Here is a 15,393-nt window from a genome sequence, read left to right on the forward strand (position 1 = left end):
CTGAATGGCTGTTACTTCATTATTTGCTTCAAATGCAGAAAACTTGGTTTAAGTAAAACGATGGAACCCTAGTAAGGTTTACTTTAGCTTACCCAACTACATTTGAGACAACTGAACCATCTAATTAATAGATCAATTAATAACTGAGATATCATATTCCAAGAATGTAATTCTCCCTGAAATAAGTTTAATTGATTAAATCATTTCAATGAACAAACTCGTACATCTTATTTTTTTACTTTTTTATTTTTATATACTTTTTCAAATGTTTATTTAATTGTGCATTATGATTAACAACATGACACCAGTCAGAATGCTGAACACTGTAAGCAGTCGTACAAAATTCATGTACTGACTATTATCAAATGATCAATCTGATCAAAACATACATGAAATCACGCTTGAGTGAACACATAAACGTGCAAACACACACACACACTGGTCATGATGACGTCATGATCTTAAAGCCGCTCTTGCTTTGTCCAGGATGTCTTTTCTTATCCGTGGATAGTTTGGATGTGCGTCTAAGACCTGGTGCGAGACATTCAGATATACGGTCAACGTTTGCTTAAACATTATTATTTACTTTATAAGCAACAAAGCACAACAACAAATGTCCAATAATTTCATAGCCTTTCCCATGTATTTCCCTTTCCCAAACACGCCTCACAAATCAAAAAAACATAATCGAATCAGAAACGGCAGTCCAATACAAACTCTTGACTATAAATCACACGTACTGTTAAGATACTTGCAAGCCCTCTATGCAGTCTTTACAGAAGAAGTTTTCACATACTCACTTTATGACACACATCTATAGCATCCACGTGTCTTTTGGCCTTCAGGTAATTGAATGCCAGCTTGTATCCTGGTATAGACACACAAAGAGATGTCACCACACAGACAGTCTCACATGCGAACAGAACAGACGGTCGGGCGGGAGAGCTTTACTCATACGGTACCTATAGTGGGGTTAGTTTGATTGCTGTACTTCCAGGCCTTTTCATAATTCATGGCGGCGTCTCTGAACGACTGCTCTTTCTCCATAATGTAACCCATGTACTCGTACGCTTTACAGCAAGACTGTCATGAAAACACAAGTGTTTGATTCGCACAAAAACAAAACCTCTTTCGTCATATATCAACTCTCTACTCAGAGGTCACCTTGTTGTGGCGCAGACATCTCTTCAGCAGATCTCCGGCCATGTCGTATTTCCCAGACTGGATGTAGATGTCGGCCAGTAGTAACCAGCTCTTCTCAAACTCATCCGCGTCGATGATGTTCCAGTTCATCTTGGCGATGCGCTTGAGCTGGTTTCGGGCTCGGGGCGTCTGTTTCAGGATCATGTAGGCAGTGGCCATGGCCAACAGAGCAGGAACGTAATCTTTCTGTTGAGAATCAACAACAAACGTTCACTGTCATCTCAGTCTGCGATGCACTTCGATGCCGACACAGTTCGATCGAATCGAAGTTCCGTGACTGTCGCGTGATGTCGCTCACCTCGCTGTTTGCGATCTCAATAAACACACTGAGAGCTCGCTCCACGTTTGCTTTCTGTTTGGTGGCCACGTAACAGTAATTCTCAAGTATGCGCAGCTGCACGTGACCCGCAGGCGTCTGCGGCTTCAACTCCTTTAAAAGCTTCTCGGCCGTTCTCACCGCCAGCTGCTCCGACTCCTGCTTCTCTGTGGAGTTCCTGAATCAAACCAACAAAGGCATTCGTGAAGTATGTGAATAACTGGCTGTGTGCTCCATACGGAACCGCCTAAATACGAAACTTTAATATCTCGATTATAGTCCGAAATCTCACATACAGTATGTGTCATTAGAGTTTCAGAAGAGATGTCTACAATGTGTCAAACCGAGCTCAGATTTGCAATCAAAAGTCAATATTATTAAAGATCTCGATGTGAACTCTATGAACATTGCTCGTCAAATCCACCCGAATCCAGATTATTTGACCTCTCCCATCTACATTCATCGTACTGAAAGGACCGGCATCGGAACCCACCCCATGTCTCCGTCCAGGTTTTCGAACACCTCTCCCCCGACGGTGTCGTTGTCAGGGTTCAGACAGATCTCGATCATGTTATACACGGCATTCTGACCCCAGTCGTTGTCCTTGCGGGCTTTGTTAAAGTGCCGCAACCCGTCGTTGGGTTCACCGGTGTACCTTACAAAAACATCACCATTAGACTCCAGAAACAAACATCTTGGATCAAAGCGTCTGTCGAAGGAAGGAATCGAAACGCTCACCACAGATAAAGCCCTTTGCAGTAGTTGAATCCGGGCTCAAACTTGGCTCTCTGCGAGTGTTTCTCTGCCATCTCCAGGAACCTCGGGACCTCCTCCAGTTTGCCGGCTCGGCGCAGCAGATCGATGAGGCGGGACAGCGTTGGGTAGTTGTCTGGAGACGAGATTGATCGCGTCATTCTGGCTGCTTGATTTGCTCTACTCTTCTGGAAGGAGATCTGGGGGGGTTAGAAGGTGCGGGAGACGAATGACATACCCGGTTTCCTCTCCAGGAGCTGCTGGAAGTGAAAGACAGCCTGTTCGTAGTCCTGCTTCCTGAACATCAGGTCTGCCATCATCTGCCGACAAACACAGAGAGTGAAACGTATGGATTCGTTTCGTCTGATCGAAGGATTTTTTCATGATGCTTAAAGATGGGGGACAGAACTGTACCAGCGTGGCCGCCTCGTTCACGGGATCATTCTTCAGAATGGCAGCGCACTGCTGCTGGCACGCGTCAACAGCATCCAGAGTGAGATATAACTGAGCCAACTCCAACATCACCTGAACACACACACACACAGCTGAGCCAAGTATTCTTTGATTTCTATTTCGTTGCGCATGAATGCAATCTTTGAATGAGCGTTTGAATGCAGATCCTCACTGGCGTGTCCAGCTGCCGGGAGAGGAACACACTGACCTTGCTGTCGCCGTCGCAGTACACAAGCGCCTCTTTGTAGAACTTGACGGCTCGCTCGTAGCCGCGCTGGATGCTGCAGTGTTTGGCGATTTCAGCGCAGATGTCTGCGGCGAGCTGCTTCTGCGCCGGCACCGAGTCGGGCTGCTCCAGCTGCACGCGCTTCAGGACCTTCGCCTGCACGTCTCTCGCCTGCGGACGAGAAGATTTATTACCAGAGAACTCTGTGGAGCGCAAAACTGATTTCGTTAGGTTAATACGTGGACATAAGTGAGGCATTCACTAAAATGTGTCAACATTGTGGTGTTACCCAAACATCGCTGTGTTTGTTTGAGCATCCATACGCGTCGTCATAGCAACAATGGCATGAGTTTAAAGCAGGACTAACCTATGAAACACAAAAGTGTTTGGAAAACTGTCCTGACTTTTACCATTCAGCGTTTATTTTACACCTACGGTATATGTAGGTTTTCATGGATTTCGACAATTATAGTCTCATTTGTTTCTGTTTGATATTTTCTTTAAGGAAAAACATATGAGACTTAAATAACTTAAATGAATCACAACTGAGAATTCATTCAAATCAAGGTTATTTTAGTTGACTAAAAGTAAACCTTTATAAATGCTTCTGTTCATTGGAATCAAGTAAAATATTGACCTAAAAATTATTGGGAAAGACTTAACTAAAGGAAAAATGTAAATGTTGTATCAAGAGTTTAAAGCACTAAAATTGTGACAATAAACGAAAGCTAAAATAAAACTAAAATAAAAATTAATCAATTGCTATTATATAGCATCATTTTTAAAAAAAGATTATAAAATGACAAAAGCAAAGCACCAAAATATATATACATTTTTTAAATAAAAGCTCATTAAAACTCTGAATCAAATAAAAAAAATGTTTTACCATTTCTTATGTCTATGATGTTTTGTTCTTATGTCTCTACTCTTTATTCTAAAATGTATTTTCAATGCAACATTATGAAAAGCACTTCAGAAGTAAATTTGAATGAAGTTATATTTGCTATAATTAAAGGGATACTCCACTCGAAAATGAAAAATTCCGTCCTCGTTTACTCGCCCTCAAGTTGTTCCAAACCTGTATAGATGTCTTTGTTCTGATGAACACAAGGAAAGATATTTCTGGGACATCATTGACTACCATAGTAGGAAAATCATTTCTTTGTTCTGTTGAACACAAAATCAGATATTTTGAAGAATGTAGGAGAACAAACCGTTCTGGGGCACCATTGACTTCCATTTTTTTCTACTATGGTAGTCAATGATGCCCTGGAAATGTCAGTTGCTAACATTTTTCCAAATATCTTTCTTTGTGTTCAACCGTTCATGCCAGAAATGTCATTTTGGGGTGGAGTATCTCTTTAAACCAAAACCTTGAGATTGAACTTACTCTCTGTAAGGACAGTAAGGCTTCATCATTTTTATTGACTTTGCTCTGGACTTTGGCGAGAAGCACAAGATATCGGCAGTCTTCAGTGAGCAGCATGAGTTCATTGACTGAAAAATACAGACAGAGACACATCAGTTTTATTTCCAAGCGCCCATGTTGTGTTAACTAATGCGTGTAAATGCAGTTTGTGTGTGTGCGTGTGAAGTACAAATGACAGTGACGTCACACAAGCAATCGTCTACAAGAAATGCTGGAAAGACTAAAGTGTGAACCTGTTCTGTGTAATAACCATTCATTTGTTCAGTACGTTAAAGCTAACACACAACTAAAACAATTGTTTTTAACGGTTCGGTTCACCTCCACACCCTGTTTTCTTACGGCACGCCCAAAATCTTGTTTCTGGTCTTCTCTCTCCCAACATGACAACAGGTTACTGAATACACGCCCTTTAAACAGTGATACCACCCTGACTAAACCTGATAAATGGGACATTAAGAGTTACAAAGAACCGTGTCTGTATTCCATCGCTGAACTGAGACTCAAAAACGTTGATTTGTTTTTAAAAAGAAATGCAAGACATGTTGGGTGTTGTGTTGATGTTTTCTCACCAGGATCGTGTGCGAGAGCCTCCTGCAGAACTCTCTCACAGCGTTCATACTGTCTGAGCTTCATGAGCAGATCGGCCAGATCGTACCTCAGAAAAGTCTGCTGACCGTTCTTCAGGGCAGCTTCGTAATAGTTAATCGCCTGGAGAAACAATGAGATGTATGAAGAAAGCACACTTACAGATATACATTAGCAAACAAAGACATCTCTCTTTTTGCTTTTGCATCTTCGCCGCTCACCTTCACATAGTTGTGCGTCTTAACAAGCGCTTTCCCGATCTTACTGGCCACCGCTCCGTCTTTAGGAGTTTTCTTCAGGGCTTGTTCATACACCTCGATGGCTAATTCTGGCTGTCAGCAGAGAACATCATATTCACACATATCAAAAACATGGACGTGCGGATGAGGGAAAAACACGATACGCCTGTCTGAAGGTAATCATCTCATAAGAGACTGTACGCAATGTTTGGGATCTCAGAAAAGAATACAGTGTATCCTGGTTGGGGTTCAGAGTAGAATTATTGTATTACAGTAACAAGAAAGTAATTCGAATCGCTGTTGAGAATAACGAGAATGACAAAGAATAGAAATAGAGGAAAAGGTTCAGTTGCATTATGGGTAACAAAAAATGTGAGAGTGGTGTGTGCTTCATTCATGAAAATAATGTCGCTATGCAAGAAAAAATCTCTTCCTCTTTCGACCAATACATTTTAACGACTTAAATAACTAAAAAAAATGTTATATTATAATTTATTTTATAGTAAAAATAATTATTATAATCATTTATTTATATTATAACTATTTGTTTATTCATTCATGTATTATTATTATATTAATTTATTATAATACGAATAATTATTATTTATAACAATAATAATTTGTTTAATAAAAGTATTATTTGTTTATTGAATAATAATAATTTATTTAATAATAATTTATTTATTTATTACAAAACTTTACAAGAAAAGACGACATTAAGCAATTTACAGCCAAACCGAAAAACTACAAAAAGTTTATTCACTATCCAAATTTCTGGAAATCATTCAAAAATCTACTTGTTCTATATTTTGTCTGACCATAGCAAACCTAAAAAAATACACCTACTTATGTGCGTGATACAGTTGTTTTTCTTTTACATTTTGTAATGAAATGTGATCTGGATGTCTGAATCATAAGATTCACCTGTTTACATCTGCGCAGTAAATATTTGTGGGAATTTAAGTACGTTTCATAAACACGACAAACCACACAATTCAGTTTCTTCACTTGCTGAAACATCGATAAACATCCGGACGACATCTCACCTCCTGAATGTTCATGTAGGCGTCACCGAGCAACAGAAAACTATGAGCGGCAGGCAATTTCTCCACCAAATCCCTGACGAAAACACAGATACTTATACGTTACCAGTGTATGAGTGTATGCGTGTATGATTGTTTGTGAAAGTGTAACACATAAGATACAAATATAGATAAGATACTCTGGCATGAAATACTTCAACAAAAAAGCAAATATGGATTATAACAGCTTTTTTATTTCTGGTGTTACCTGTAGCAGCTCACATAGAGGCGTTTATCTTTCCTGTGGTTCAGGTAGATGTCGGCCATTTTCTCTTTGGCTTGTATGTAGTAGGGCTGCTCTAGCGTGATGTTTCTGAGCATGCTCAGTGCCAGCTCCGTGTCGCCGCGCATCAGTGCCAGGTCGGCGTTAGCGATAGTGACCCGTAGCTCCTCCGGCGTGCCCGTGAACTCATTGATGGCGTCTTGCATCACTTTAGCCGCCTCGTGCTGGAAGTTATTCCACCAAACACAACATTTTAGCAAACCCTCGCCCGTTCTCTCAGAACGAATCACACACGCAGCCGTTCACTGACCTGCTCTCCATTGAGCCACAGAGCTTCAGCCAGCTCCAGAAACACAGAGACGCAGTCTGCCGAGCTCAGCTCCGTCTTCTTGCTTTGTCTTTTAGCCGAGGAGCCCGTCCTCCTCACGCCACACAGACTCATGGCCATCTGCAGCGTTTGAATGGAGTCCTGGAGCTGACCCATCTTCCTCTGAGTCTGAGCTTTGATCAGATGATACAGCGGATGCTCGCGGATCTGAGTGGAAGAGGAACGAGTGCCGGTTCAGTCTGGAGTTATTAAAGAAGCTGAAAGCCAACAGGATTTAAAGACATGTGACCTCACCTCGAAGTTGTGGCTGAGACAGAGCTCCAGAGACTGGGATGAGAGCTTGAAGCTCCCCTGCGTGAGATGAATCTGAGCCATGAGGAGATGAGCATCAGCGTGCGCTGGATTCTGATCTAGCAGGTGTTGCAGGCCGCTCTGAGCCGCTTCTGTGTCGCCTTGGGAGCAAACAAACCACACTTGAGAGAACAAGTCAAATATCAGACCGAGAACTCATTTTGTCTAGTTTTCCCAAAAAAATACAAATATGATTGAACCTCTAAAACTAGGCAGATAATAATGCAAGAATGTTTTGTCTTGCTCTCTAACAAAATTCTGCTTAAAACAAGAATAAACGATTTGCCAAAGGGGTAAGAAAAATAATCGAATTTAAAAGGAAATATTAGTATTATTTCGTACCCATCGGCAAACAGTTTTGATCTTGTTTTAAGCACAAACTTTACAAAAGTAAGACTTCATGTTTTTGCTTTTCAAGTGAATATATTTAAGAATGTGTTTATTTTTTATTTTTCAAGAAGTAAAGCCTATTTTTGTGCCACTACGACATTCTTTTCAATTCAGGACATTTTTCTAATGATCTATGTAGCATAACTGCTTTCCAAGGAGATTTCCCAGAGAGGCCAAAATATAAATCAATCTTATCCAAACAAACGAATCAGATTTGCGGACATGAAAAAACCCATAGAACGCTGAACAACACACCTGACTGGAAGCGGACTTTAGCCATGAGAAAGACGGCCTGCGGTAGACCAGGAACCACCTTCACCACGGTATCCAGAACAGAAGCACAATGCAAGAGCTGAGGAGACGGAGTCTGACCTGGAGCTGGAGCCTGAAACCAGAACATCATCATTCAATCCAACACAAACCAGACTGATGTTGTGTGGCTTTATACAGAGGTACGGGTGTAAAGACCTTAGTGGGAGACAGAGCTAAATATTCCTTGGCGATCTCCAGGAGAAAGTCAGGGTTGAGTTTTTCAAAGTACTCGACGCTGAGCGGCAGACCCTGTAGAGCTGAGAAGTGAGTGTCCACGGCATCATTTAACAGGTTAGTCGTCTCGTCTGGAGATTGTCGCTTTTTCAGTGCCAACAGCGCGCGCAGATACAGCACCTCCTTATAGAACAAACACACGGATTAAAATAGGACTTGTGATCAAAATCTGCTTACTAATCGTGCATCGTTTCTGTTCTCAAGATGTTTTTATTTGCTCTGGAAACATTTCTGAAACAAATGATAGATTATAGACAACTAAAACTACCAAAATTACAATGTTTCTGTTAAATAAACGTTTCTTATTCAAATAAATAAAGCATGGGCATAAATATTGTTTATACATTTTGCCTTGACAATAAGGTGATAGTTTACCGTTTAAATTGAGAAAATAAAATGATTAATTGAAATGAAAGAAAAACAAAACAAAACAAAAAATATGAGTTCAAATAAATGAAATGAAATGAATGAAAATGTAATAAAAAAATTAAATTTGATAAAATAATAAGAATTAGAAAAGCACGTAACAAAATGGCTAAACTTAACTTAGCATAAAATCTAAAATTATTCAAAGAAAAATAAATGCAAAAATAAACTAAAACTCAACTCAACTAAAAATAACTTGATGCCTTGAACCCAGGCTTTATTTGACACGTTTTCTATACTTGAATTCAAGTCCTAGCCTATAATATTCCACACTGAGTAAACTAGCTGTTTTACATATTCATCTAGCAGACACGTTTATCTGAAGTGACAATAAAAGAAATGTGTTTTATTAAACGATTACTCATGCCACACAACAGCTGTGTTTAGCTAAACAGACGTGTGTGTGTTTCTGTAAGTGTGCTTCAGTTTGTGTAAACACGCTCTGTTACGCCACAAAGCACATCTGAATCAAAAGATCATCATGCATATCAGCCCAAAACGGTTCGCTTCCTCTTTATTCTGTGAAAATACGACAGTGAATCTCTTACCGCTGATTTACCGATGGACTGCTGAACCTCTGCTAGGAATTCCAGCTGTTGTTCTGCATCCTCGATGTGTCCCTCCATCAGCTGACATCTGATGATACCTGCATTCAAACACAACAGACACACACCTGTTTAAAGAGACAGTACGCACACAAAATATTCACATCATGTCCTCACCCCGTCTTCTATTGCACAATGAATGAATGAATGAATGAATGAGGACGACATGTTCACGTTTCACCTATTAAAGCCGAGACGCTGCTCTCGTCCAGAGTCATTGCTGTTTTATACCACTTCATGGCTTCCTTCACCCTGCCCAGCAGAACCAGCTGGTATCCCATCTCTGTGGCCAGCTCCGAGTCACCTGGGACCTGTGTAAACGCCCGCTCCACCATCCTGTGAGTGTGCTGAAGAACCTGCTCTGATCGGCCACACTAACAAACATCACCTATCTACATCAGAATAACTACAGAACAACAAAAAACATCTGTGTTTGTGTTTCTAAGGTAAAGTGTTACCACTCGAGTGAAAGCTAAAGACATCCTGTAGAAGAGCTCTGGATTGTTGGGCTCCTGAATGTCCAGATTACTGATGAGATTTGACAGCTGGTTTGCAGACTGTTGAAGATTAAAGAAAGCTTTGAACGGGAGAAAAAGGCAAAAGAGAAATGTTTTTGGTATTTAACCCAGACTCAATTTTCTGACCTCTCCGATGTTTCCTTCTCTGCAGAGAGAATACAGAGCCAACATCCTCACAGCATCCAGGTTGTTTTTGTCTCTCTGGAGAAGCCTGAAGGCCCGAAAATGAACCAGTGAACGAACTAAAAACATTTCCAACCATTTGTTTGCATACATACACACAAGCACAAATGAGATGTAAGAGCGATGATGGAGAGGAAATGATCGGTGAACATCAACTTCAAGGTCAGCCTAAAAATGACTTCTGTGATCAATAACATTGCTGTTCTATTTGACATATTGCATAAACATTTGAAGCCTTTTTCTTTTCTTCATTGGATAAATTAATTGTCATTAATAGTTATATTGTCAAAGCCTTAAAACAGACAATTAAGCGCCATAAACGCAATTATTTGATAGATAATTAATCGATTTCCAAAATATAAAATTCAAAATCGTGACAGCCCTATGTCTAAAAAGTATTATAAATATATCAAAGTAAGTGATTTACCTCTGCGCCGCATCCACAGTTTGTTCCCAGTCTTGTAAGGTTAACAGCAGCTTCATCTTTTTGATCAGGGCGGGTAGAAACGACGGGTAACTCACAATGACCTGGTTAATAATCTCTATAGCACCCGAATAATTCTGACGAAATTCATAATATTCTGCCTGAGAAAAAGAATAAATAAAGTGCTTAGAAGCATGACGTTTGTTCTCTGTCCTTAAACTCAAAACATAGTTAATATTAGATAATATTATAGTGATTTTTATTAGAAATGTAATATACAGTAAATGAGCAGAAGAGTGCTCACCTTCCCCATCAAAGCAAACACGTCACTTTTCTCCTTCAGCGACTCATCAAAGTATTTCCCAGACTTCTTGGCATAAGCTTCTTTGTTAGATCTCAGATCTATCCAACCTTTCAGCACAAGTCCCTAAACAACAGGCAACAAATATTGACAAACAGCCAAATAAAAGATTTGTTATCGTGACATTTAAAGGGACCACACAACCCCTTTTTTCCACATGAGTTTGGCTGTTAGTCAAACATTATATTAAATAATTAATTCGTGTCACATTATATTTTTACACTAATTCTTTCATCTCAAAAGTGCAGAGAATTTCCTTCAAATAAATTAGAGCAATATAGTAAAGCAAACTGAGTTTGGACTTATTTATTCTGAACATATAAAAGCGCTGTCAGACAGATGCTATTGATATATCAAATAAACCGGCAACTCGATCTGTTGGTTTCCCATCATGAAAAGGTCCGGCAGCAGACGCATTAGTGAAGTTCACCTCTTTAGAGCCGCTGGAGATCTTGATCATCCTCTCCACATATTCTCTGGCTTTATCACTGCGGCCCAGAAGCCACAGCAGCATCCCGGCGTAATACAGAGCCCTGGGGCCTGAGGTCTTCCTCTCCTCCTTCACTCGTCCATCCAGCTCCAGAATGATGTCACGGTCTACACACAGGTGCAGAGAGACACAGCGCATCTTTAAATGTTGCGATCGGTGCAGACATCTTTCACAATGATAGTTTGACTGCCTCTTGATTACGAAGATGTTTATGAAGACAATAGATTGTAAAATGTTAAATTAGCATAATACAGAGACCCGTTTCTTAAGGAAATGTGAAATTATATTCCATTAATCATAAACTACACGATGAGTTATAGAAGGAAGAAAATGCAACAGCCGCACCAGGGTTTGGTCTTCTCTTGTGGGCATAAACCAGAGCCATGAGCGCACAAAGAGAAATGTCCTTTTTCTCCTTCAACAGCTCCAACTCCTGGATGGCATCTAACACTTGATCTTTCAGAATTCAAATAAGAAATCAATCGTTTAAATCAATCAAAAGTATTTCTATAGTGCTTCCACAATCTGAAAATGCATTCTTACAGCAAAACAAAAACTTTCAAAAATTATAGAACGAACAGTAAAGAGTAGAGACATAAGACAAAGCAGAATAAGAAGAAATAATAAAAAAATGTGCATTAGAGAAGGCCTATATGTATTGGTAAGTGTGGTATGTGTATGCAAGTAAAGTGAAAACGGACTGTAAATAGTGTGTCAAAGCGGTGTTTGAACCAACAGTGCAATGAATAAAGTGATTATATATGTGTGAACGTTGGTTTTTCCTCACCTAGCATGAGCAGTCCATACGCATGAAGAAATGTAAAGATGGGATCATGACTGAACCTCCGTTGAGCTTCACTGGAAACATCAACAATATGACAGAAGAACTTCTCCTGAGAGTAGTACAAGATCAAAGCCTGAAAACAACAACAACACAGTCATTCTACAGCGTCAGTCATTTAATAAATATATATTATAAACTACATATGAAGAGTTTGGTTCCAAAATGAGATAACTCTGTTTTAAAAAAAAATTTAAACATGTTTTTTATGATGTTATCATGCTTTTATTGTGTTTTATCTTGTTAGTTAGCTGTACTTTTTTAGTTATTATGGCTTAAATCAAAACAAACCAACAGCAGTTTGATTGATATTAATTGGATTGCACAATAAAAAACATGATTTTTAAAAAAAAAATATCTCATTTTGGAACCAAACTCTTCATATATATATATATATATATATAAACACAAATAAAACTATATATAAAAAATATATATATAAACGTTTCAGTTATTTACATAAAAAAACTATCAATAAAAGAAAGTGTAATGGGAACGTTTTTTGTTCTACAAACATACTGTGTGACCTTGAACAAAATGTGAAGAAAATCATTATTGCATGAAAGATTTCTTAACTTCACTTTTGGGAGAAAAACAATAATGATTAAATTAGATGGAAATACTGCTGCAATAGACGAATGACCCAAAAACTGTGATTTCCAATGAAGCATGCTCTTACTCTTAAGGTTTTTTGGGGGGGGCTAGATAAAAAAATATGTGTAGCATTAACAATTTGTATGGCAGTATCTTCAAATATTACGTTATTCTGTTAGTCTTGTATTATCTTGTACAGCTGCATATGTCTATTAAACATCACAAGACGAAAAGCATTTCAACTACTTTATTTTGTATATCTCGTGCTTGACTGTTAGCTGCATCATTATCATTCGTCTTATTGGACAAACAGTTGCATTTTTCATCACTCACGAGCGTCGATTCTTCATCCTCAGCGCACGACATGCTGTCAACACAACACGGCTGTCAACAGACAACAACGACAAATTACTGTGGTTATTCTATTTCATCCCCATCTCGCCATCTTGAACATCGATGAAGCAACTTAGCAACCAAAACAAACTCCGCTATTTCCTGTTGGCAACCAGGAAATGACGTCAAACGATTCTCTGGCGCTACGCACTGCGGCGCAATATTTTTCATCACCACACGGTGGCGCCACAATGCACTGATAATCTTTTGAAGTCTGAAAACCAGCCTTGGTGCAAACACGAATTCAATCTTGTCAGAATTACATAGAAATACCAAAAATATGTACTTAATTTGATTATTCATCTGTTATTATTTATTACGTATTACACAACGTACTTAATTCAAGTTTAAACATGAAATATCCCGTGAAAGAATATAGTTTATATTTAAATGAATGATAATGTGTCTCTTACAAAATAAAACACCTTGGAGTATCTCTCTCAACAATATCAATACTTACCTTATAGACATTCACACTGATGTCAATCTTAAGTTGTTATATCACTGATCATATTGTATTGATGCTTTGGCAACATGGTTTGAAATAATAATAAAAATAGATTAAAATTAATATACAATTGAAATTTGAAGACAACTTTGTGTCCCTCGGAAATAAAATGAGAGGGATTGCAGGACAATTCTTTTAAACGCCACTAGATGTCGCCACACGCATTTAAATGCAGGTTTAGGGGTCCTGCATTTAGCACAGATTTTAATCTTTTTTTTTTACATATAATGACACAGAGCCGCAGGTTAAATGATGCTTAAATTGTATAAATTAAAATGTTACAAAAACTGACTGTTTAAAGTGTATATGCATTTTGAATGAACAAACAGTTATTCATAAGTTTTTATGTTCCTTTAATTATAGGTTCTCATGACAGACTGAACTATGAAAGATGTAATAAACACTTGTGCAACAATACAATGCAGCTGGATTTTGGTGAATCTGTTGTTCCACTTCTGAAGACTTAATTATATTTCTTTATTATATTCATTACAAGAGTTTTAGTGTTATAAATTCGTAAATTTGCATACCCTTAGTTTTAAAAGCTTATGTTTGTAGATTTTTTAATTCCCCAAATAAAAACAAAAGAACGACTTATTCTAATTAGTCAATAATTAAGTATGAATGTTAAATGTGATGAATGATATACAACTCATTGTCAAAATTCTTATCATACAAACTGTCCAGCTATGAGACAAATGACTGTCCAGCTATGAGACTTTTATGTCAAATGAGCCGTGTGCTTTTGTGTCACAAGTCACAAGAATGGAGTCTCAGTGTAATGTGAGGCCTGACAATGTTCCAGAACTTTGAACAATGTTTTAAATAACCAAGTAAGTCAATGTAACATATCTAAATGTAATTACACCATAAACTGAGGATTTAATGCTGTTTTCTGTAGTGAATTATGTCATGAGTTGACTCACAATAAGTGCTGAAATCATCTTACAACACTTGCGTCTTTTTGCATGATTCTGCATGTAAAATTAAGGCTGGGCTGTTTTGCATAGATGCAAAAGGTTCTCTGCGGATGTGTCTGAATCACTTTTGGAATAAAGCTCATCACATGACTGTACTGTGGTCATGAGCGTGTGGATTTGCTTCTTTCACAACCGCCTTCGTCTCACTGGTTACACAAAACCTGCACAAACAAAACGAAAGTTGTTTACAGCTGCTTTTACTTCAAGAACCAGATTTTCTGAAACTCAAGCAGAGATTCAACCAACAAAAACTGAAATAAGTCTTTAACAATGAATTAATGTTAAACTGTAAAAAATCCAAACAATATTTTAAACTATTAAGTGTCTCTTGATTGTTGATGGTTGTATGCTTTTGCCAGCTAATAAATAATAGCTAATATTTATTATAGTCTGGTTAGGTTTTTATTCTTGTGTATCCTGTAGGTTTGGTTTAGAAGGCTTGTAGCATATCATTTAACCTGTCCATGTCTGCACATTTGACTAGCTTTTAAAAGGTGACAAGTTAATTCATGAGATGCACAGCCTTGAACAACAACAACAACAGAGTGTTTGATATTTGTTATTATCCTAATACGAAAGAAAACTTTCTCCTGGACATCAATGAGTTTAAATCAATGGTTTCTTTTTCTGGTTCAGGTTTTTCTTGCACATATCTCTCGCTCCAAATAAAAAAAAATCTTTAAAGTGATAAGATGTTAGAGGGAAAATATTTTGCTGCTAACTGTTTATTTGTATTGTATATTTACATTTATTGATTATAATTTAAAACACGTTCATATAATTATTATATGAGTTGATAATTAATATTAATTAATTAATATTAAACATAGCATTTAAAAAATCATATAACTATATTCGTATAAAAACAAACTTCAATATATAAAGCATTTTAAAGTAATGAAGCATATCTTTTGATATTATTGTAAAGCTATATAAATAATTTAAA

At 38.0% G+C, this 15,393-nt stretch overlaps 1 protein-coding gene across 1 annotated transcript; it reads right to left on the reverse strand.

Moving 5' to 3' along the window:
- Window positions 1-238: 238 nt before the first annotated feature.
- Window positions 239-13,058, reverse strand: ttc21b (tetratricopeptide repeat domain 21B). Its single transcript, XM_057336678.1, has 29 exons — window positions 12,900-13,058; window positions 11,919-12,048; window positions 11,477-11,587; window positions 11,072-11,238; window positions 10,585-10,707; window positions 10,284-10,441; window positions 9,800-9,884; window positions 9,614-9,712; window positions 9,337-9,529; window positions 9,099-9,196; window positions 8,047-8,247; window positions 7,834-7,963; window positions 7,132-7,289; window positions 6,820-7,044; window positions 6,495-6,733; window positions 6,251-6,323; window positions 5,187-5,297; window positions 4,950-5,088; window positions 4,342-4,448; window positions 2,934-3,122; window positions 2,687-2,797; window positions 2,511-2,592; window positions 2,258-2,408; window positions 2,013-2,174; window positions 1,502-1,697; window positions 1,165-1,389; window positions 963-1,083; window positions 801-868; window positions 239-531 (listed from the first exon to the last, which is right to left on the reverse strand). The coding sequence occupies exons 1-29, from the start codon at window positions 12,930-12,932 to the stop codon at window positions 454-456; spliced, it is 3,963 nt and encodes a 1,320-aa protein (XP_057192661.1). The 5' UTR covers window positions 12,933-13,058; the 3' UTR covers window positions 239-453.
- Between the last annotated feature and the right edge of the window lie 2,335 nt (window positions 13,059-15,393).

The sequence above is a fragment of the Triplophysa rosa genome, linkage group LG6, assembly GCF_024868665.1.
Source record: "Triplophysa rosa linkage group LG6, Trosa_1v2, whole genome shotgun sequence".
Classification (NCBI taxonomy): domain Eukaryota; kingdom Metazoa; phylum Chordata; class Actinopteri; order Cypriniformes; family Nemacheilidae; genus Triplophysa; species Triplophysa rosa.

Coding starts and splice junctions, on each gene's coding strand:
- ttc21b (XM_057336678.1), bottom strand. CDS start 12,932: ATGTCGTGCGCTGAGGATGAAGAATCGACGCTC. Junction 9,713..9,799: donor GAGAAGGAAACATCGGAGAG/GTCAGAAAATTG, acceptor AATCTTCAACAG/TCTGCAAACCAGCTGTCAAA. Junction 7,964..8,046: donor TAGCTCTGTCTCCCACTAAG/GTCTTTACACCC, acceptor TTCTGGTTTCAG/GCTCCAGCTCCAGGTCAGAC.